At 42.8% G+C, this 25651-nt stretch overlaps 1 protein-coding gene across 1 annotated transcript in view; it reads left to right on the plus strand.

Moving 5' to 3' along the window:
* Positions 1-5408: 5408 nt before the first annotated feature.
* The window catches only part of LOC142503347 (LIM homeobox transcription factor 1-alpha-like), a 149435-nt gene continuing 129192 nt past the window's right edge, over positions 5409-25651 (plus strand). Inside the window, 3 exon segments of the mRNA XM_075615502.1 lie at positions 5409-5501; positions 5503-5520; positions 5522-5628. Coding sequence (XP_075471617.1) covers positions 5409-5501; positions 5503-5520; positions 5522-5628 — 218 coding nt within the window.

Raw genomic sequence — 25651 nt, forward strand, 5'->3', positions numbered from 1 at the left:
GTAGTAACCATTTAATAATCTATTAATAATGTGTTTCAAATCATCCAGAATGTAAGCGGGTGCAATACACACACAGACACACACACACACACACACACACACACACACACACGACACACACACACACACACACACACACACACACACACACACACACACACACACACACACACACACACACACACACACACACACACACACACACATATTACTGTAGGTGTATTTTTTCATCTTCTTTACATAAGACAAATGGGGACATATATATGAATTTATACGTATATGTGTGTGAGTGTATATTTCAATATATATAATGGAAAAATACAACTGAAATATAACGTATCCAATTATTTACGCGTGTGTGTGTGTGTGTGTGTGTGTGTGTGTGTATATATACACGTATATAATTGGATAGGTTGTATTTCAGTTGTATGTTCCCATTATTCCTGTATACAGTAACAATGGTAATTCGGTATTTCCATCGGAGTTGATGGAAGTTAATGCACATTCAGACGTTATTAGAAATGAATAACAATAACTTGTTAGAACAGGAGTCACAGATCATAAAACCAGACTAGAATAAGGCAGGAAGAATCTGTGTGTGTTCCCTGTGTATTTACTATCAGTCATGCACAGGTGCTACTAATATACAGTAATAACAAGTACCGCGCAGTGAGAGGATAACGCTGAGATACACCGCATTTCTCTCCATTTCTCTCACCTGCTGCAGTTCTGTATATTTTAATTTGTACCGTTTTCTTAATCACTTGTTACATTTATATCACGTTTCTAGTATGGAACTGACACAGACATTATTTCCTGAGCGGGTTTCATCATCCCACTTATTTATTAGTCATATCATTCAATATATATAGATACAGTATATAATATGTGATCATGATTTTATATTTATTTTGGTAGTTTAAAGTGAATCTATTCTGATAAGGATCTGGGAATCATTGTTTTAGTACAATACACACACACACACACACACACACACACACACACACACACACACACACACACACACACTATATATATATATATATACTTAATATATATATACAGTGTGTGTGTTTTTGTACTAAAACCATTGTTCACAGACCGCTATAATATAGATTAATTGCGCGAATATTAAATCTATTAATTAATAGATTAATAATATATATATATATATATATATATATATATATATATATGCGCGCAATTAATCTATATTATAGCGGTCTGTGAACAATGGTTTTAGTACAAAACACACACACTGTATATATATATTAAGTTTTCAGTGCTACATATATATATTATCTATATATATATAGAATCCACAGAAGCAGCCGGCACTCCACTTGCAAGTAGAAAAAATTGGGTGCTTGTCCCATAAAGCAATAATAAACCCTCCGATACCGTTTGAAGCACGAGATCAGGAGACAGCACTCTGGTAAGTTTGATCACAGGTTTTTGTATTGAAAAAAAAGACATATAAACCGACGTTTCGGTCCCTCAGTGGGACCTTTCTCAAGGTGGGACCCCCCACCGGGGGGACCGAAATGTCGGTTTATGTGTCTTTTTTTTCAATACAAAAACCTGTGATCAAACTTACAGAGTGCTGTCTCCTGATCTCGTGCTTCAAGGTATCTTATTGTTTATATATATAAAGAAGAAGAGAGGAGAACTCTCCAAAGCTTGTCCTATGACATAAATTGTTAGTCGAATAAAAAAGGTATCACCTAATACTGAAGAACTCCTTTATTCTGCACTATATATATATATATATATATACAGTGGTTGACAAATCACCACACAAAAAAATCTACTCGCCACCTAGTACCAAACGTGTGCTGCTTGGGCCAATATTTACTCGCCCGGGGGGTTAAATCCACTCGCCCGGGGCGAGCAAATGTATAGGTTTGTCGAACACTATACTGCTGCGGCACAGTTTATTCGAGCATTTGCCCGTTCTGTGCCGCAGCAGTAGCCTGGCGCGCGCCCGAGTGTGACGGGCGCGCGCCGAAGCAGCGGAAGAGCGCCCTCCGATCGGGGCGCCTCTCCCTACCGCTGCCGGGTCCGCCGGCTCCCCCGGAACCCCCTGCCGCTGTCCCGCGATCGCGGGACACCAGGGCTCCCTCGGGGAGCCCCTGGACACGCGTGCAGGGGGCGCATGCTCCCGATGACGCGTGACCGCGCGTCTATGACGCGCGGCACGCCGAGGGGCGGCCACTAGCAAGCCGGGAGATTTCCCGGCTTGCGGGTACCGACCACACTTCAATAAAGTGTGTCGGTAGTGTATATATATACACACACATACACACACACACACACATATATATACATATAAACATACAGTATAAAGGTGAGTGTGATTTAATATGTATTCACTGTTTGCATTCCTGTGAGTTTCCATGAGATATAGTTTCCCTCTCTCCTTCTCTCTCTCTCTCTCTCTCTCTCTCTCTCTCTCTCTCTGTCTCTCTGTCTCTGTCTCTGTCTCTCTCTCTCTCTCTCTCCTTCTCTCTCTCTCTCTCTCTCTCTCTCTCTCTCTCTCTCTCTCTCTCTCTCTCTCTCTCTCTCTCTCTCTCTCTCTCTCTCTCTCTCTCTCTCTCTCTCTCTCTCTCTCTCTCTCTCTCGTTTCTGGACATTATTAAACCTCCTGTGTGAGTTTCAGAATTCACACCTCAGGCTGCAGACAGCAGATTTAATAAAGCAGATGACATTGAGGAGATTAACCCCTTCCCTTCTGAAAGCCCTGGGGTTATCTGAATGATCTTTTATATGAGAGTCCAAGGAACACACAGTAATTGGAATTTACACCAAATCTTCTCTGCAGCTGATGGAGACCAATATATCTTCAGGAATGAGGGGGTTAATTCATTCTACAACATTGATCAGCAATTCAGGGCAATGTATCTATAACAGATCAATATATCTATAACACACAGAGATATATATCTATAACACGCAGTGCAATATATATATATATATCAATATGTATATATATATATATATATATAATATATATATATATATATATATATATATATATTGTATATATATATATCTTTAAGAGATCAATATATATAAATAGACAGAGAGAATAGATAAATACTTGTTATTGATACTACTCCTTATTGATAGTAGTCATTATTAATAATACTCGTTATTAATACTACCTCCTGGTTCTCATGTACCTAGTGAGTACAATTGGACTATATAAGCATAAATGCAGATAATACTCCCGGGCACAATACTAGTACTGTAATACTAGTAGTATAGAGGGTCACGGTGGATGCTGACTCGCCCAGGAGTCATAGCCCAGAAAGTCTCCTGATTTTTTCAGCAATTCCAGCATTACCCCACATGTGTGTTTAAATAAATCAGTTCTGTAGTATCAGATAATACTTACTGCATTTTTTTATTTTAAAATTAATCTCTCAATGCTATGTTTAATGAGTGTTAATACGCTGAGCATCCTGTGATTTCTATATCAGGTTGATCCCACCTCCCCAGCAGTGCAAGATCTTTGTAACACTTTCCTGTGTGTGATAATGTATTGCCAATGTTACCAGCAGTTTGAGCTGCAAACTGTAGCAATAGATAATGTTACCTTAGTAATAAGATACATTGTAGCTGCTGATCTATAGTGACTGAAGGATTGATTGAAACTGAAAGGCAGACATTTAGTGAACCCGGGGAAGCAGGATCTTTGCCGATCGATCAATTCGTTTTCAATAAAAGTAATCAAAAACGGCCTAGATTAACCCCAAAAAAGCATTATTCTTTTTAAACTGCTTGGATTGCCTCTTTTTTCAGGGTGCCAATTGTTCCAAAAAAATGACATTGATTTGGCACTGTGAGACTCAATTATTAATACTACTCATTAGTGATACTACTCATTATTAATCCTACTCATTAGTGATACTACTCATTATTAATACTACTCATTAGTGATACTACTCATTAGTGATACCACTGGTTATTGATACTACTGAATATTAATACTGCAGGTTATTAAAATTGTGAATTATTAATACTGTGGATTATTAATCCCCCTGATGATTGCTGATTATGAATACTGCATATTATTAATACCAGTCATTATTGATAGTACAGATTATTCATACTACTGAGTATTAATACTGCCAATTATTGATACTACTGCTTATTAATACTATTCATTATCGAAACCAACTACTGATTATTCATACTACAGATTATTAATATGGCAGATTATTATGTTACTGGGGATAATTACAAACGTCGTTTTATTAATGCTGCAGATTATTAATACTACTGATTATTGATACTGCAGATGATCAATACGGCTGATTATTAATACTGCAGAGTAATGATACTGCAGATTATTAATACTGCTGATTATTGATACTGCAGATTAATAATACTACTGCTGATTGATATTATAGATTATTAATACTGCAGAATATTAATACTACTGATTATTGATACTGCAGATGATTAGTACAGCAGATTATTAATACTACTGATGAGTGATACTGCAGATGATTAATACAGCAGATTATTAATACTACAGTTGAGTGATACTGCAGATGATTAATACAGCAGATTATTAATACTACTGATGAGTGATACTGCAGATGATTAATACAGCAGATTATTAATAAGTAATGATACTGCAGATTATGAATACTGCTGATTATTGATACTGCACATTATTAATACTACTGATGATTGGTATTGCAGATTATTAATACTGCAGATTATTAATACTGCTGATTATTGATACTGCAGATGATTGATACTGCAGATTATTAATACTGCTGATGAGTGATAGTGCAGAGGATTAATACTACTGATGAATGATACTGCAGAGGATTAATACTACTGATGAGTGATACTGCAGAGTATTAATACTACTGATGAGTGATACTGCAGATTATTAATACTACTGATGAGTGATACTGCAGAATATTAATACTACTGATGAGTGATACTGCAGATTATTAATACTGCTGATGAGTGATACTGCAGAGGATTAATACTACTGATGAGTGATACCTGCAGATTATTGATACTACTGATGAGTGATACTGCAGATTATTAATACTGCTGATGAGTGATACTGCAGAGGATTAATACTACTGATGAGTGATACTGCAGATTATTAATTCTACTGATGAGTGATACTGCAGATTATTAATACTGCTGATGAGTGATACTGCAGAGGATTAATACTACTGATGAGTGATACTGCAGAGGATTAATACTACTGATGAGTGATACTGCAGATTAATAATACTACTGATGAGTGATACTGCAGATTATTAATACTACTGATGAGTGATACTGCAGAGGATTAATACTACTGATGAGTGCTACTGCAGAGGATTAATACTACTGATGAGTGATACTGCAGAGGATTACTGCTGCTCCCCCTGATGATTGCTCTGCTTCCCTCGGTGCTGCAGGCCCGGGAGCTGGATCAGAAGTGGGTGTGCGAGGGCTGTGAGCGGGTGATCTGCGAGCGCTTCCCTCCTGCGGATCAGTGACCCGCCTGTGGCACGAGCAGTGTGCTCAGTGCTGTGCGTGCAAAGAGCCCCTGGAGAGCAGCTGCTTCTACCGAGACAAGAAGCTGTACTGCAGGAGCGACTATGAGAAGTAAGTCTGCGCCGGGACAGGGACCCCGGGCCCGACCCCCCAAGAGACTCCTTACTGTCCTATAAGAGGAAGGGGCCACGTAGCCTATTATCTGATTCATTTTCTTATTAATTATCTTTCTATTTATCTGATTATCTTTGTAATTATCTGACTATTTATCTGTCTACCTTAATAATTATCTGACTATTTATCTGATTATCTTATTAATTATCTGACTATTTATCTGTCTACCGTAATAATTATCTGACTATTTATCTGTCTACCTTAATAATTATCTGACTATTTATCTGATTATCTTATTAATTATCTGACTATTTATCTGTCTACCGTAATAATTATCTGACTATTTATCTGATTATCTTATTAATTATCTGACTATTTATCTGTCTACCGTAATAATTATCTGACTATTTATCTGTCTACCTTAATAATTATCTGACTATTTATCTGTCTACCTTAGTAATTATCTGACTATTTATCTGTCTACCTTAATAATTATCTGACTATCTATCTGATTATATTATTAATTATCTGACTATCTGTCTACCTTAATAATTATCTGACTATTTATCTGATTATCTTATTAATTATCTGACTATTTATCTATCTACCGTAATAATTATCTGACTATTTATCTGTCTACCTTAATAATTATCTGACTATTTATCTGTCTACCTTAATAATTATCTGACTATTTATCTGTCTACCTTAATAATTATCTGACTATTTATCTGATTATCTTATTAATTATCTGACTATTTATCTGTCTACCTTAATAATTATCTGACTATTTATCTGATTATCTTATTAATTATCTGACCTTTTATCTTATTAATTTTCTGACTATTTATCTGATTATCTTAATAATTATCTGACTATTTATCTGATTATCTTATTAATTATCTGACTATTTATCTGTCTACCTTAATAATTATCTGACTATTTATCTGATTATCTTATTAATTATCTGACTATTTATCTGATTATCTTATTAATTTTCTGACTATTTATCTGATTATCTTAATAATTATCTGACTATTTATCTGATGATCCTATTACATTTCTGACTATGTATCTGATTATCCTATTAATTATCTAACTATTTATCTGTCTATCTTAATAATTATCTGACTATTTATCCGATGATCGTATTAATTATCTGACTTTTTATCTGATCATCTTATTAATTATCTGACTATTTATCTAATTATCTTATTAATTTTCTGACTATTTATCTGATTATCTTATTAATTTTCTGATAATTTATCTGATTATATTATTAATTATCTGACTATCTGTCTACCTTAATAATTATCTGACTATTTATCTGATTATCTTATTAATTATCTGACTATTTATCTATCTACCGTAATAATTATCTGACTATTTATCTGTCTACCTTAATAATTATCTGACTATTTATCTGTCTACCTTAATAATTATCTGACTATTTATCTGTCTACCTTAATAATTATCTGACTATTTATCTGATTATCTTATTAATTATCTGACTATTTATCTGTCTACCTTAATAATTATCTGACTATTTATCTGATTATCTTATTAATTATCTGACCTTTTATCTTATTAATTTTCTGACTATTTATCTGATTATCTTAATAATTATCTGACTATTTATCTGATTATCTTATTAATTATCTGACTGTTTATCTGTCTACCTTAATAATTATCTGACTATTTATCTGATTATCTTATTAATTATCTGACTATTTATCTGTCTACCTTAATAATTATCTGATTATATTATTAATTATCTGACTATTATCTGATTATCTTATTAATTTTCTGACTATTTATCTGATTATCTTAATAATTATCTGACTATTTATCTGATGATCCTATTACATTTCTGGCTATGTATCTGATTATCTTATTAATTATCTAACTATTTATCTGTCTATCTTAATAATTATCTGACTATTTATCCGATGATCATATTAATTATCTGACTTTTTATCTGATCATCTTATTAATTATCTGACTATTTATCTAATTATCTTATTAATTTTCTGACTATTTATCTGATTATCTTATTAATTTTCTGATAATTTATCTGATTATATTATTAATTATCTGACTATCTGTCTACCTTAATAATTATCTGACTATTTATCTGATTATCTTATTAATTATCTGACTATTTATCTATCTACCGTAATAATTATCTGACTATTTATCTGTCTACCTTAATAATTATCTGACTATTTATCTGTCTACCTTAATAATTATCTGACTATTTATCTGTCTACCTTAATAATTATCTGACTATTTATCTGATTAATTTTCTGACTATTTATCTGATTATCTTAATAATTATCTGACTATTTATCTGATTATCTTATTAATTATCTGACTATTTATCTGTCTACCTTAATAATTATCTGACTATTTATCTGATTATCTTATTAATTATCTGACTATTTATCTGTCTACCTTAATAATTATCTGATTATATTATTAATTATCTGACTATTTATCTGATTATCTTATTAATTTTCTGACTATTTATCTGATTATCTTATTAATTATCTGACTATTTATCTGTCTACCTTAATAATTATCTGATTATATTATTAATTATCTGACTATTTATCTGATTATCTTATTAATTTTCTGACTATTTATCTGATTATCTTAATAATTATCTGACTATTTATCTGATGATCCTATTACATTTCTGACTATGTATCTGATTATCTTATTAATTATCTAACTATTTATCTGTCTATCTTAATAATTATCTAACTATTTATCTGATGATCGTATTAATTATCTGACTTTTTATCTGATCATCTTATTAATTATCTGACTATTTATCTAATTATCTTATTAATTTTCTGACTATTTATCTGATTATCTTATTAATTTTCTGATAATTTATCTGATTATCTTATTAATTATATGCCTAGTTATCTGATTATCTTATTAATTATGCCTATTTATCTGATTATGTTATTAATTATATGCCTATTTATCTGATTATGTTATTAATTATATGCCTAGTTATCTGATTATCTTATTAATTATATGCCTATTTATCTGATTATGTTATTAATTATATGGCCATTTATCTGATTATCTTATTCATTATATGCCCATTTATCTGATTGTTAGTAATTATATGCCTATTTACAGTGGTTGACAAATCACCAAAACAATCTACTCGCCACCTAGTACCAAACGTGTGCTGCTTGGGCCAATATTTACTCGCCCGGGGGTTAAATCTACTCGCCCGGGGCGAGAAAATGTATAGGTTTGTCGAACACTGCCTATTTATCTGATTATGTTATTAATGATCTGACTATTTATCTGATGATCTTATTAATAATCTGGTTGATTATCTGATTCATTTTCTTATTGATTATCTTATTAATCATCTGATTAATTAACGGATTCATTATCTGATTAAGATCCCAGGGTTTAACCCCATGGCTGCTGTGTCCGCTACGGATATCTATATTATTTTGCGATGCGTTACCGCTCACTCTGACTGCGTGGGGGTGGAGGGTCGTATCCATGACAACAGCCTGAGCCAATCACTGAGCTCCATTTCGGCCCTTTCATTCTTTTTTAAAGGACATTTCTGTTTTTTTAGTTAATTTCACTGATACCCTGTTTAATTCAATGTTACACAGGAGACCCCCTCAGTGTCACACAGGGGACCCCCTCAGTGTCACACAGGAGACGCCCTCAGTGTCACACAGGAGACCTCCTCAGTGTCACACAGAAGACCCCCTCGGTGTCACACAGGAGACCCCCTCGGTGTCACACAGAAGACCCCCTCGGTGGAACACAGGAGATCCCCTCGGTGTCACACAGGAGACCCCCTCGGTGTCACACAGGAGACCCCCTCAGTGTCACACAGGAGACCCCCTCAGTGTCACACAGGAGACCCCCTAGGTTTTGTACTGTATGTCGTGCCCAAGTTCACATTAAGACACTGGAGATACTTGCCACCCATACTGTACTTTAATACAGCGGTGCGCAAACTGGGGGGTGCAAGATTTTTGTTGGGGGGCGTGGTCAGTTGCAGAGGTCCTGCGCTCTCCCCACAAGCATTTAAATTAAATGCCGGGGGACCGCGCGAGGTCTCGACAACCTCTACATACCGGGATTCAGACGGCTTCAGCACGCATGACCATGGCAACGCGGGGTCATGTGCCGTCACGGTTTCCATGGTAACGCGACGTCCAATGACGCCGTGGGTCACGTGACATCACATGACCCCGCAGCGTCATTTGACGCCGCGTGAGGTAAGGGGGGGGCACAACAACAGAGGAGAGCAGGCAGGGGGGGTGCAGCAAAAAAAGTTTGCACACCCCTGCGATTAGTGAATGCCGCGAATAGTAACCTGGTATCACTAAATCCCTAAATAATCCTCATTAGGGCTTTATTCTGGAGGCCAGGGTCATATGTAAGATGATTTAGCCCAGATAGCTTCAACTCGGCCCTCTTTTCAAAGCATAACAAGTCCTGTATCTTTTCTTCACTTTATTGATGGAAAGCAGGGTAAAAGACAGGCACTTGTGAGGAGATGTTGGTGTTTAAATAGTGTCTCTCTGTGGGTGCCTTGTAGTTAAGGACAGGTGAAAAGGGTAATCCTACCACTACAGCAGTTACAGCAGGGTACTCACTCATCCAGAGGTGATGGTGGAAAAGGAAATCCCAATGTATGCTGGGTAGCAAGATAGCCTGGGGACAGACCATCTGTGGCCAGAGCAGAGGGGGAGAAAGCAGACTAGCTCATATGAGAGAAAGGCTGGGGCTGCTATAGCAACTCACTCAAATGTCTAAGGGAGCCACAACATGTAGCAATAATGTTGCATTTTCTCAAAGAGCATGCTGCTGGGACAGGGGAAAATGACAGGCAACTAAACAAGGGAGAAATGAATCCCATAACTAAAGGGAAAGACAGAGGAATATGGAATCTAGTTCCAAGACACTCCCGTCTGGTATTTGGAGATACCACTATTCTAGGTATATGTGGAACATATGTGCAATATAACATAACATAACAATGCAAAGTTCATGTCCACATAACGATGGGATACCGGCCGGTACCACCAGCTTGAAGTCCTTTGCCATCGCGGTAAGGTAGGTGAATGCACAGCTCTAGGTTAGCTTGATGCACCACAATGTCTCTCAGAGTCCACAGAACTGGTAGTCAGTTCTTCCTTGTTATAGTCCGATTTGGGCATTAGGAGGATAGTCTCTGTGATAGGTCTTAAAAAGGTTTTAACGATCCCATTCTGGGTCACCCGAACTTCCACTTTGCGGACCCTTTCATCTTCGCTTGGGATGGTTTTGATAATAAGTCCCATGGGCCATTCGTTTCTTATCACCTGTTTGTCTTTCAACAGAACCACATCTCCTACTTGGATATCTGGTTTAACCGTTTTCCATTTATGGCGTTCTTGGAGTGTCACCAGATACCAGTGTCCAGCGATCCCAAAATGTGTTGGCCAAGTGCTGCACCTGTCTCCACTGTCGTTTGTACATATCCTTAGAGTTGGAACCTTCGACTGGGGTGGGGATGTTACCTACTTTCTGGGTTAGCAGCATTGCTGGTGTCAAAATACTTGGCAATTCTGGATCTGTTGACACTGGAATCAAAGGCCTAGCATTAATTATCGCTGATATTTCGGCAATAAATGTGGTTAACACTTCGTGGGTGATTCGAGTTAAATCGGTTTTCAGCATCATAGAGTCCAAGATACGCCGGACCACCCCGATCATGCGTTCCCATGCTCCGTCCCATGTGAGAGGAGTGAGGAGGGTTGAATGTCCATGTACACTCTTGGTCACGCAGGTATCTTTGGATACTGTTGTCTCTATTATCTTTAGTGTTTATTTGCAATTCCTTGCATGCTCCAACAAAATTGGTGCCGCAATCGGAGCGTATTTGTTTAACTGGTCCTCTGACTGCAAAGAATCTTCTGAGGGCATTTATGAAGCTTGAAGCATCCATAGATTCTATGATCTCGATGTGTATAGCTCGCGTACTCATGCAGGTGAAGAGTACCGCCTATCGTTTACTGTTTGCTAACCCGCCTCTAGTTCTACGTGAGATGACCATCCAGGGCCCAAATACATCGAGTCCTACATAGGTAAAGGGGGGTTCTGTATTAAGTCTGTCGATAGGTAAATCTGCCATCCTTTGGTCTTGGCTTTTGCCTCGCAGCATTCGGCACCTAACACATTTGTGGAGATTACTGGCCACAACCTTTTCATGCCAACCACCCAAATGCCCGCCGCCCTAATAGCGCCTTCGGTGAAGTGTCGTCCCTGATGCATGATTTGTTCGTGGTAGTGGCGCACCAACAAAGTAGCGATGTGATGCCGGCCAGGGATGATAAGAGGATTGCTTTCCTCCCTGCTCAGTTGGGACTTGTTGAAGCGGCCTCCTACTCTTATGAGGCCGTCATCGTCGATGAAGGGATTCAACTTCCAAAGTGGGCTGTTTTTGGGAACACTCTTCCCTCCGCGAATGCAATTGATCTCTTCCGCATACGTTTCTCTCTGAACATGACTGAGAACAGTTTCCTTAGCCCTTGTGACTTCCTCCACGGTGCGCAACTTTTTGCAGATGTGCCAGCCGTGGCAGCCGGTAGTTTTACCATCTGGTGTCTGGCGGAAGGAGGAGGCTATATGCCTGAGATGGGCTACTGCTCGCAGAAGGGCTGTCCACCTTGAGAAGCGATGGAGTCGATGTGATCCGAATGCGTTTCTGTGCAATACATTGGTGAGTAACACGGATACTTGTGGGGGCCTTATCTCCGTATCTTTCTCGGGATCCATGAGTTCTAAGTCGCCAACTGGGGTTGGTGGCGTTTCCGCGGGCTGCGCAAGAAACGTTGGTCCTGTGAGCCACGACATGTTCTGCAGTTGAGATGCGGGTACTGATCTGGTGGCGTGATCTGCGGGATTTTGATCTGTGGGCACGTGGTGCCATTGTTCTGGTTGGGTTGACTTCCTGATTCTTTCTACACGGTTGGCCATGTATACGTAGAATCTCCTTTTCTTGTTGTATATGTATCCCAGTACCACCTTGCTATCTGTGTAGAATCTGACGGCATCTGGTTTGCTGTCCATCTCGTTCTCGATGAGCTCCGCCAGTTCTACCGCTAACACTGTACCACATAGCTCGAGTCTGGGTATAGTATGGTCGGGTTGTGGCGCCAGCTTAGCTTTGCCAAGGATGAACCTGATGTGGTAACTTCCATCCACTTCCGTGGTTTTTAGGTAGGCCACCACTGCTATAGCTTTTGTGGAGGCATCTGAGAATGCGCAAAGCTCTTTGCTGTGTGCGGCGGTGAGAGATATAGGTGAGTAGGGGCGTGGGATCTGAAGTTGCTCAAGGGCCTTCAAGGAGTACTTCCACGTCTCCCACTCTTTCCGTTTTTCTGGGGGTAGTGGGGTGTCCCATTCCTGTTTTTCGAAGGACATTTCTCTAAGAAGAGACTTCCCTTGTATAGTGACAGGAGCCACGAATCCTAGCGGATCGTAAAGACTGTTAACGGTGGACAGGACTCCGCGACGTGTGAAGGGTTTTTCTTCGATGGCTACCTGGAACGTAAAGGTGTCTGTTTTAAGATTCCAGCTTATCCCCAGGCTCCGCTGTGTGGGAGGCGTGTCGGTCCCTAGATCCAAATTCTTGAGATCGTTTGCTTGATCATCTGCGTGGAACGCCTTAATCACTGTGGCACTGTTGGAAGCTATTTTGTGCAATCTTAGGTTGGCATTTGCTAACATCTTTTGTGTCCTTTTGAGTAGATCTATGGCTTCTTCTTCGGTGGGAACTGATTTGAACCCGTCGTCCACATAGAAGTCTCTTTCGACGAAGTTCCTGGCGTCTTTCCCGAACTCTGCTTCTCTGTCTTGGGCCGTTCTTCTGACGCCGTAGGCAGCCACCGCAGGTGATGGGCTGTTCCCGAAGACATGTACTTTCATGCTGTACTCCGTGATTTCGTTTTCTATGTCGTCATCTTGGTACCACAGGAATCTTAAGTAGTTACGGTTGTCTTCTCGCACAAGGAAGCAGTGGAACATCTGTTGAATGTCTGCTGTTATGGCGATTGGCTCCTTGCGGAAGCGGATCAACACTCCCAGAAGACTGTTCGTCAGATCCGGCCCGGTGAGGAGAACGTCGTTTAGGGAGACTCCCTGATGCTGAGCACTGGAGTCAAATACCACTCGAATTTGGCCAGGTTTCTGGGGGTGGTAGACGCCAAACGACGGGAGGTACCAGCATTCTTCGCCTTCTCTCAGTGGGGGCGCCGACTCTGCATGGCCGCTGTGGAAGATTTTCTGCATGAAGGCCACAAAGTGTTCCTTGGTCTCCGGTTTCCTTTGTAGGTTACGGCGAAGCGAAGCGAGCCTAGACATGGCGTGGTCTCTGTTATTTGGGAGGCGTCTTCTTGGTGAGCGGAAAGGCAGTGGGGCCACCCAACTGCCTAATTCATCCTTGAAGAGCTCCTTATCCAATAACCTCAAGAATTCGTTATCTTCCATTAATGACGCCTGTTTGTCGTCATCCTTTGTTGTCTGGAACACTGTACTCCCTAGGTCATTGGGGTATTTTCCTGCCACAAGCGCGTCTCCATAGTTCCTTTTGGTCTCGAGCTTCTCGTGGACCTGGAAGTGGTTCGGACAGGGTTTGAAGTGAGATGTACGACCATTCTCCAACAAGTTTGTTCGTAGGGCGTCTACGTTGTCGGGTCCTCATATCCTGTCTATGCATACTTCTCCCACTACCACCCATCCTAGATGGAGCATTTGAGTGCTTGGGCCGTTGTGGTCCCCGTTCCGCTGTTTGCAGATCTTGTGTGCTCTCATGATGTCCCTGCCAAGTAGCAGCATAATCTGGGCGCCTTCGTCTAGTGGTGGGATACGATCGGCAATAGCCTTTAGATGGGGATGGTGTCGCGCCACGTCTGGTGTGGGGATCTCGCTCCTATCTTCTGCCATGTGATTGCACTCGATGAGTGTGGGAAGGGGCATGTTCACTTTGCCGTCTATTGAGCATATGGTGTAGCTATTCACTCTTCTCCCTGTAGTCTCCATTCGCCCTGCGCACGTTCTGAGAGAGTAAGGAGAAGCACTGTCTTGTATATTGAACATGTCGAAGAATTCTGACCTGACCAGCGATCGGTTGCTCTGGTCTTCGATGATTGCATACATCCTTTTAGCTCTTTGGGGTTGTCCCTCTGGGTGCACTGCTACCAGACATATTTTAGAGCAAGATCTACCGTCGTTTCCTTCTCCACATACCTCTGTGCATTTGGACGCTACCGACGTCGTGGGGGGTGTAACTCCCACTTCTTCCTCCCCGCCCTGCTTTGTCGAAGGGCTAGGGGCTTTGCTTGATTTGGGCTTCATAGCTTCCGGGTGTAAAGCGGCTATGTGCCTGTCGCTATCGCACTCTGTGCATTTCATAGCTTCTTTGCAGTCCTTGAATAAATGAGTTGTGGAAGCACAACATTTGAAACAAGCTCCCCATTCCCTGAGTAAATTCTTTCGCTCCTCTATGGGTTTCATCCTGAGTCCGATACAGTTGTTAAGCGGATGCGGCCTTTTGTGTATAGGGCATTCTTTGTTAAGGTCCCTTGGTTTCTTGTCCCTGACGGCCGCCTGGCCGGGACTCGCGTGGGTCGTAGGGGGCACGTCCGTCCTATGGACCGAGATGGGTGTTCTGGTGTCCTTGTACCTCGCTGCTGACCTTTCGTTCCTTGGATGGCTGGCACTGGATGTGGTCTTCGCCCCTATGATGAAGCTGGGGTCGTTCCTCGTCCTTGCTGCTTCGCGAATGAAGCTCAAGAAAACTGAGAATGGGGGGTAGGCGACTTGCTTCTCCCTTTTGTATCTGGAGCCTTGTGAGATCCATCTTTCTTGGAGGTTGTAGGGTAGCTTCTCCAGGATGGGTCTCACTCCACGAGCTGAGTACAAGACGTTGAGACCTGTTAAAGAATGGTCTTTCCTTGCGAACTCCAGCTCTTGCAGCAGGTCCCCGAGCTCTCGTAACTTCGAGTAGTCTTTAGTTGTGATCTTGGGGAAGCTGTCGACTCTTTTGAAGAGCGAATCCTCGACTGCTTCGCGGCTACCGTAGCACTCTTCTAGCCTTTCCCACACTAGGTCAAGACCTACTTGGGGTTGGTTCGCGTTTGCCGCCCGAAGTCTCTTCGCGTGCTCCCTGGATTCGTTCCCCAGGAACTTGAATAGCAGGTTGAGCTCTTCCCTTGCTGAGAAGTCCAAGCTGTTGATTGCGTCTTTGAACGTGAACTTCCACGTCCGGTAGTTCTCAGGGCGGTCGTCGAAGCTGATGAGTCCTGCTTGCACCAGGTCACGCCGGATCATGTACTTGGCTATGTCTGTCAGGCCTGAGGCATCGGCATGTTTGTCCCGTTCTGAGGTAGTTGCTGGGAGGGTCTGTTTGGTCACCTCTTCCTTGGTGTGGACGCGAGATGACTGCTGGTCGGTGTGAGGGGCTGTGTTTTCCTGTGTGGGTGTACTTGGATGGCGAGCCTGTTGTAGTGCATCCGTGTGCGCGCTGGCGTGTGGATCACTGTTGCGGCTGTGGCTATCCCAGGCAGCATGTACCATTGACGGAGCGGCGTCTTCTCCTCGTGGACCTAGCAAGTCTTCGGGGTCTGTAGAGTCACTCCCTCCGTGTCGAGATGGTGCGCTGGTATTTACACTGAAGAGGCTCCTTACGTAGTCTTCAGTGCGTTGGGCTGGATCCTCTGAGGCTACCCGTCTGTAAGGGTGCTCCCCGCCGTCCTGTTGCGCGGCTGCTTCTAGGACTTCAGCTTGGGCTATGGCAGCGGCTTCCTTCTCTTGATTAAGTGCCTCTAGTTCCGCATCAAATTCGGCTTTCCTACGCGTAGTGGCTGCGGCAGTAGCGGCGGAAGCGGTGGCGGCATTAGCGGCAGCGGTAGCGGCAGCGGCGGCGTTAGTAGTGGCGGTAGTAGTGGCGGTAGCAGTGGCGGCAGCTGTCTGTTCCTCCTCTTCTATGTGCGCTCTTCCTGCTCTTATGGCTGCCTCTCTGCGACTATATTCGGCCCTGGCACGTGCGGCCTCTGCGGTTTGTGCTTGCGCTGGACGCGTTAGATTGCGCTGATCTTGCTGACCTTGATGAGTGCCTGGATGTGCTTGAGCGCTGCGATGCGGTCTCCAGGAGGAGCTCTTTTCTCTCTCTTTGGGCGTCTGCGATGGCGGTTCGCACGCGGCTGTCACGTGTCAAGTCAATATTGTGCTGTAAGTCCCTTTCTTGCAGGCTTTCACCGGTGTTAGCCCTGGCCAAGTAAGTGACGTATGCTTCTGACAGCCCTTTGTAGCATGAGTGGTCTATCTTTAATTGAGTTATTGCCTGCTAGAGCTGTTGTACAGAATTGCCAGCGCTGGCGACATTGCGTATCCCAAGTGTGGTAGTGTTCCAGGCCAACTCTAATTTAGCGCGGTGCGCTTCAATGTCAGTCTCGTATTTTTCACGGGCCTTTTGTGTCAGTGTGACTGTCCGTTTGGGCCTTGGGTCTGCCTGCGCCTGTTGCAGTTGCGCAGCGGTCTCTGTGTCTGAGTGGTCACTCTCCTGCGTGATGTCTGGTGAGGCTCTGAGTTCTGCCATGCTGTAGGTGTGTGTAGGCCTTTAGCCAGTGCGTGCGGCGTGCGGTCTTTTACCTGTGTCAGCGATGGGCGACTGTCTCAGATGATGCCGAGCGGTGTCCTGCAGCGTTCAGCGTAGCTGTACTCACAGGTGTCCGGTGGCTCTGACCCGTGTCCTGGCGGGTGTCCGGTGGCGTGGCCCTTGGTGGCGCTAGCCGTGGGGACTTGCACAGGGTAAGGTGAGATGGTAATCCCTCACTATGGAGCTGTGCAGAGGGTGAACTCAGATAGAGAAAAGGCAATCAGGTTTTGTGTAAGAAGCACTGTCTGTCTGCAAGGCTGCTGCCTTGTGTGCAGGGTTGATTGCTGGCTGTGACCAGTGAGAATCTGCTTGCTTATTTTTAAGGCTGCAGGCTGTGTGCAGTTTGCTGTATGAAGTTTGCTGCCCTGTCTGGCAGTGTAAAGCTGCTGCTGTCTTAAGGGCTGCTCTGTGTTATCATAAAGTCTAGAGTAGAAGCTCCTGTAAGTGTCTGTAAGGCGCGCGGTAACCTTTTCACTATTCTGGAGGCCAGGGTCATATGTAAGATGATTTAGCCCAGATAGCTTCAACTCGGCCCTCTTTTCAAAGCACAACAAGTCCTGTATCTTTTCTTCACTTTATTGATGGAAAGCAGGGTAAAAGACAGACACTTGTGAGGAGATGTTGGTGTTTAAATAGTGTCTCTCTGTGGGTGCCTTGTAGTTAAGGACAGGTGAAAAGGGTAATCCTGCCACTACAGCAGTTACATCAGGATACTCACTCATCCAGAGGTGATGGTGGAAAAGGAAATCCCAATGTATGCTGGGTAGCAAGATAGCCTGGGGACAGACCATCTGTGGCCAGAGCAGAGGGGGAGAAAGCAGACTAGCTCATTTGAGAGAAAGGCTGAGGCTGCTATAGCAACTCACTCAAATGTCTAAGGGAGCCACAACATGTAGCAATAATGTTGCATTTTCTCACACAGCATGCTGCTGGGACAGGGGAAAATGACAGGCAACTAAACAAGGGAGAAATGAATCCCATAACTAAAGGGGAAGACAGAGGAATATGGAATCTAGTTCCAGGGCAGGTTTCATTCTATTGTAGAGCAAAGGAGCTAAAACATCCCCTGATCCGGTAAAGGAACCCCCAGTATAGTAACAATATATAGTAACCGATATTGGTGTCAGCGGGGACACTGTAATACCTTATACAATAAGTCCATGTGAATGCGGGCACCGTGGATAATGAAGCTATAACCGTCCTAATGTCGGGGTGAACGTGAGGCGCCCGAAGCCGCCCTGGAACGCGACTCCCTGCGCTCCCTTCACCCGCCAACTAGAATGTAAATAAACACGATATCCAACTGGCTTAACTGGAAAGCACTTTAGTGTTGATAGTGTTAAAACTCACGGTACCGCTGGACGAACTGCGCTGAGCGTGCTCCCAGGCGCTGGTGATTGACACTTGAAGAAGATCCACGAAGGAAAAAATGCCGGTGCAGAGCTAATCCAAAAGGGGGAACGTGGTGACCAAAGTGTTTATTGAATAGTAAAAAACATGAAGAGTTGTACTGACGGTGACCCTAACGCGTTTCACACGCAAAGTGTTTTATCAAGGACTTTGCGTGTGAAACGTGTTAGAGTGTCAGCGTCAGTACCACTCTTCATGTTTTTTACTATTCAATAAATACTTTGGTCACCACGTTCCCCCTTTTGACTTAACTGTGCACCGGCATTTTTTCCTTCGTGAATTTTCTTCAATGGTTTTATTCTACATCCTCCCTAGCATCCAATGGGGCAGTTTCTGGCCGAAATCTGGCGATATCGAATAAGCCGTAAGAAAGTGGGAGGATGTCCTATGTCACCTGTGTTACTATCGTACCTATACACACCTGTTACTCTCGTACCTATACACACCTGTGTTACTATCGTACCAATACACACCTGTGCTACTATCGTACCTATACACACCTGTGTTATTATCGTACTTATACACACCTGTGTTACTATCGTACCTATACACACCTGTGTTATTATCGTACTTATACACACCTGTGTTACTATCGTACCTATACACACCTGTGTTACTATCGTACCTATACACAGCTGTGTTACTATCGTACCTTTACACACCTGTGTTACTATCATACCTATACACACCTGTGTTACTATCGTACCTATACACACCTGTGTTACTATCGTACCTATACACACCTGTGTTACTATCGTACCTATACACACCTGTGTTACTATCGTACCTATACACACCTGTGTTATTATCGTACTTATACACACCTGTGTTACTATCATACCTATACACACCTGTGTTACTATCGTACCTATACACTCTTGTGTTACTATCGTACCTATACACACCTGTGTTACTATCGTACCTATACACACCTGTGTTACTATCGTACCTATACACTCTTGTGTTACTATCGTACCTATACACACCTGTGTTACTATCGTACCTATACACACCTGTGTTACTATCGTACCTATACACACCTGTGTTACTATCGTACCTATACACACCTGTGTTACTATCGTACCTATACACACCTGTGTTACTATCGTACCTATACACAACTGTGTTACTATCGTACCTATACACACCTGTGTTACTATCGTACCTATACACAAAGCATGTTATGGTGGGTAAAAAGGTGACAAACACCCTACCCCGTGCAGCCAATAAACATCCCACTTATGAGCACATTCACACGTCTGAGACAGGTTCGTAACGCTGCCCTTCCCCATTATCTATTAGCATACAGTGCTTCCACTGCAGCCAGGTATTCTGGGTATTAACATGCAAATGAGCACTTACAGTGTATACCTAATGTTTGTAGTTGAGTATTTTGCTTTCCTCCTGTCCCGTCTCTCACTGCCTCTGTGTAAGGCCGCGCTTATAGTGCTGGCGACGGCGACGCGACCGATGACGTCACCCATCGCCGTCGCCACTGGCGAAAGTTGTAATTTGATTTTTAGCGACGTTGCTGGCGACAAGGCCAGTGACGTCACTAAAAGGGGCGGGCCGCACAATTTGATTGGTTTAGAGACAGTCACATGTGGCGACTCTCTCTAAAAAATAACATTTTCCCGGCTTCAAAATTTTTGGTTGCTCCGTCGCGCTTACTATAAGCGCTTGCGACGGAGTCAGTGTATTTGATTCGGAGCCTTAGGCCACGGACATGGTGCAGGGAGCGGCGCTGGGCAGCGCTGACGCTCATGCTCTCCTGCTCAAACAGGAGATTTTTCGTGTCCCTGCATGAGCGCCAGCGAGTGTGCTTGTGTGCCGGGTGGGAGGCGAGCCTCGAGGCGGGACTAGCGCGCCACGTCACGACGCTGACGTCACGGACTGCCATTGGCTTCTGGCATTCATGTGACCAGTCCTGCGCTTCCCTCAGCAGGAAAACTAAAATTGGGTTGTCGGCTGAAATTCCACTCGCCTCCGCACGCCTGCGGAAGCGCCGTCTAAAGCCGCGCTGATAGGGATAATGTTTCCCCTCAGCGCGGCTCAGCGCGCCTCAGCACAGTCTTTTTGACCATGTCCGAGGCCTTGAGGCACACGCTATGGATTTGATTGGTTTTGGTGTCTCTCTGCTTTGCTCCATGTTTGCCTAGACAGAGAGGCCACCGCAGTGTGGTTACCATTATAGGGATACTACTAGTCAACGGGTGAAGGTATTAGGGTGTCCTGAGTACCAGTACTCAGACTGGGAATAACCTTTCTCAGATTGGGAAATGCCATTACTCAGATCGGGAGTACCACTACTCGGATTAGGAAATATCATTACTCAGACCGGGAGTACCACTACTCAGATTAGGAAATATCATTACTCAGACCGGGAGTACCACTACTCGGATTAGGAAATATCATTACTCAGACCGGGAGTACCACTACTCGGATTAGGAAATATCATTACTCAGACCGGGAGTACCACTACTCGGATTAGGAAATATCATTACTCAGACCGGGAGTACCACTACTCGGATTAGGAAATATCATTACTCAGACCGGGAGTACCACTACTCGGATTAGGAAATATCATTACTCAGACCGGGAGTACCACTACTCAGATTAGGAAATATCATTACTCAGACCGGGAGTACCACTACTCAGATTAGGAAATATCATTACTCAGACCGGGAGTACCACTACTCAGATTAGAAAATATCATTACTCAGACCGGAAGTACCACTACTCAGATTAGGAAATATCATTACTCAGACCGGGAGTACCACTACTCGGATTAGGAAATATCATTACTCAGATCGGGAGTACCACTACTCGGATTAGGAAATATCATTACTCAGATTGGGAGTACCACTACTCGGATTAGGAAATATCATTACTCAGACCGGGAGTACCACTACTCAGATTAGGAAATATCATTACTCAGACCGGGAGTACCACTACTCGGATTAGGAAATATCATTACTCAGACCGGGAGTACCACTACTCGGATTAGGAAATATCATTACTCAGACCGGGAGTACCACTACTCAGATTAGGAAATATCATTACTCAGACCGGGAGTACCACTACTCGGATTAGGAAATATCATTACTCAGACCGGGAGTACCACTACTCGGATTAGGAAATATCATTACTCAGACCGGGAGTACCACTACTCGGATTAGGAAATATCATTACTCAGATCGGGAGTATCACTACTCAGATTAGGAAATATCATTATTCAGACCGGGAGTACCACTACTCAGATTAGGAAATATCATTACTCAGACCGGGAGTACCACTACTCAGATTAGGAAATATCATTACTCAGACCGGGAGTACCACTACTCAGATTAGGAAATATCATTACTCAGACCGGGAGTACCACTACTCAGATTAGGAAATATCATTACTCAGACCAGGAGTACCACTACTCTTTTGTCTAACTTCATTTTTTATTTTATTTTAACTGTAGTCATACAATTGGGTACAGCATGTAAGAAGGGGGTGGGGTAGGTTCCCCTTCATTTTTACAGAATAGGGGGTTTTGTTTGAAAGTATTTATTCCCTACACGTGGCGTAAATATTTCCAGCGTGAACTCACTGAGGTCGGTACCACTACTATTCCAAGGCACTTTGACCCTGGCTTCTCTTTTGACTCCAGAGAGGTCGGGACCCTGTTGCTTAAGAGGTTAATTAGTCGGCCCTTTGAGCAGGCTGCTTTACAAACTCCTGTGTCCCAGAAAGCTATTCCTGGGATGTCAGAGTGCACTAGGAAATCCCAAGCCGCCCGCTGAGTGTGAGTCCCGTGGCTTTAACCTTTCTCACCCGGAGAGTCACTGGGCGAGCCCACGATGACACCAGCCACTTTCACCGCTCCGGAGTATGTTTGGGGAACTCAGGATACATCACTGTAAGAGTTTAAAAACCTGCAGAAGATGTGAAATCATATATGGGGTTTTAAAATATATATATATAATCTGTAGTATTAGATAATCGTGACTGTTTCTTTTTTCATTATTATTATTCAACTATACAGTATTACCATTTTAATGAGTTTTAAAGCATCCTGTGATTTCTATAGCAGGTTTTATCCCACCTTCCCAGCAGTGCAAGATCTTTGCAATACTTTCCTGTTTGTGATCGTTTGTTACTAATGTTCCCAGCAGTTTGAGCTGCAAACTGTAACAATAGATATTTTTACCTTAGTAATATAAGTTTACTTTGTAGCTGCTGAGTTACACTGACTAAATGATTGATTGTAGCTGAAAGGCGGCCATTATGTTAGGCACACAATCAGGATTTTGACAGATGTATAACAGGAGCACCAAACGCTTGCCAGCGTAGGTAAGAATGTAGAGTTATACATCACCACACGCTACAAATAAGAAACACAGAAAAAAGGGGAAGTAGTATTGCTGCTTTACCAGGAATGTATCTTGTACGTATATGTGTGTATTGTATATCTTTATTTATATAGGGTCATCCATGTATATAGCGATGTATGGAGGCGATTGAGGGTGTGTTATCGCAAATATGACAGACATGTTATTATTACTATTGTTATTCTGATGGGAGCATCTGGACAGAGGTTATATCACTGTTACATCCTCAGCTGGACAGGGGTTAAATCACTGTTCCATCCTCAGCTGGACAGGGGTTATATCACTGTTCCATCCTCATCTGGACAGGGGTTATATCACTGTTACATCCTCAGCTGGACAGGGGTTATATCACTGTTACATCCTCAGCTGGACAGGGGTTATATCACTGTTCCATCCTCAACTGGACAGGGGTTATATCACTGTTCCATCCTCACATGGACAGAGGTTATATCACTGTTCCATCCTCAACTGGACAGGGGTTATATCACTGTTCCATCCTCACCTGGACAGAGGTTATATCACTGTTACATCCTCACCTGGACAGGGGTTATATCACTGTTCCATCCTCACCTGGACAGGGGTTATATCACTGTTACATCCTCAGCTGGACAGGGGTTATATTACTGTTCCATCCTCAGCTGGTCTGGGTTTTTCTTCGTAGGGTTTTCCTAAACTATGATCCACCTCCATTGTATGTTGCTCCAGGCTCTGTGTGACATCTCCCCGTGACATCTTTCTGTGACCCTTCCCCGCTCCCCGCTGTCTCTCGCACAATAACGTCCCTCCCCTTCCCCTTCTCCAAGCTCCGTTGACAAATATGACTCTGTAGGGACTTTTCTCTGTGTGACAGCGTGACAAATCCCATTTAACAAAACTGTCACTGGCTGTGTTTGCCGCTCCTCCCCTGACACCAGGGAAATCCCCTGGCCGTGCAGGGTATGGTTCATCATTATCATCATTATTATTATCATAATTTCGGCGCTGGGAAGAGAGTTTCAGGGGCAGGAAGTGAACTTAAGGTGTAAGCGTAGAGACAAGTGGTACAGATAGAAGGCGGCTTTGAGCAGAGCATGGGAGGCAAGAAGGGTCGTGGATACAATCACACTCTAAATTCTGGTGTCTCCCCATTAAATCCTAGCTCAGGCTCGTCCCCTTTATCGTTTTTTATTTGTTGGTCCTAATAATTGTGATAGTTTCAGGCGGATCGGACAAGCCTGCTACTAAAACCCACTTAATGATCATTTCATTGGGTTTCCCAATTCCTAACACCCCACAGTAAAGGGTTGTCCATTAAAACCCCAGATTATAGGGCTATCCAATACTAACCTTACAGAATGGGGATGTACAATACTAGCCTACAGGAGAGGGCTGTCTAAAAATACCCTACAGGATCTAATAATGCCCCACAGGATCGGGCATCTATGTAGTGAAGGGTCAAACTGTTTATCAGTAGTTTTGATTGGGAACCGATTATTGGGCTTACTGTTTTGACTTCCTTGAGAACTCTTTCTCCCTCTGTTGCCCTCATCCCCACCCTTCTATTGCCTTCACCCCCTCATTCATTGGGGGTGACATATCAAGACAAATAAAAGAGGGTTTTGACGCACTGAGCCGTTTTCTGCTGGTGGCTCCGATTAATGTTGGCGGCTTGTTAATCCCCTGTCTTGTGACGCAGAACGCCAGCCAGGCCTGGTCTTACCTCTGCATCCCCTCAACGATTACCGCCGCATTCCTTCCCTGTCCAACGCCTTCTCTGTGAGAGGGGCCGCCCAGCTTTGCAAAGCAGAGGCGACAACACCCAACGCCACCTCCAGATCACGGGGCTGCCGGTTTTATACGCGGCTTCTGTGGGACACGCTCAACCCAACCTGGAGGTCACCAAAAGTCATGTTCCTGGTCATTAAAATGTAAAGCCCAGCCATTAATGTTTCCTATGGAGGTAAAGCTTTAATAATTATGGGGAAGAATGGTAGAGAGATGGGGGTGACCACATGCGTTTTCTCACCACTAATGGCTTCTATTTAATGTATTGAGCCGGCGTTCCGATACGAGAGGATGCTTTTAATCCAGGGTACATTCGGCTTTTTAATTGTCCGTGTGTAGGTAGAAATGTAATAAAATATTCAACATTTATTTCTGGCAAACGTCAACTTTGATAAAGTTGGATTCTTACTTAACCATTTCAGAAGAAACCCGCAGAACTATCGGCATTCGCCGTGCTGAGCAAAACCGGCGCCAGTCATTTCTGCGCCCTCATGATGGGGCGCGATACGTATTAATTAGGCACTGAGAGGGGAAAGTGATAACGAGCCGGCAATCAAAGTTAGCAATTAACACAACGTCAACATATTCTTCTGTTGAAGATTTTGCAAAGGTTTCGTTACTTTCTGCTTTTTCTTGGTACAGACGATAAAGTATAGACGCAAAGGGAGACGGAACTGCTCAGTGAGTAACGACACTGGCTCTGCAAACAATGAATTTGAATTGGTTCGATTCCCGGTGTCGGCTCCTTGTGACCTTGGGCAAGTCACTT

The sequence above is a fragment of the Ascaphus truei genome, chromosome 10 (assembly GCF_040206685.1).
Source record: "Ascaphus truei isolate aAscTru1 chromosome 10, aAscTru1.hap1, whole genome shotgun sequence".
Taxonomy (NCBI): Eukaryota; Metazoa; Chordata; class Amphibia; order Anura; family Ascaphidae; genus Ascaphus; species Ascaphus truei.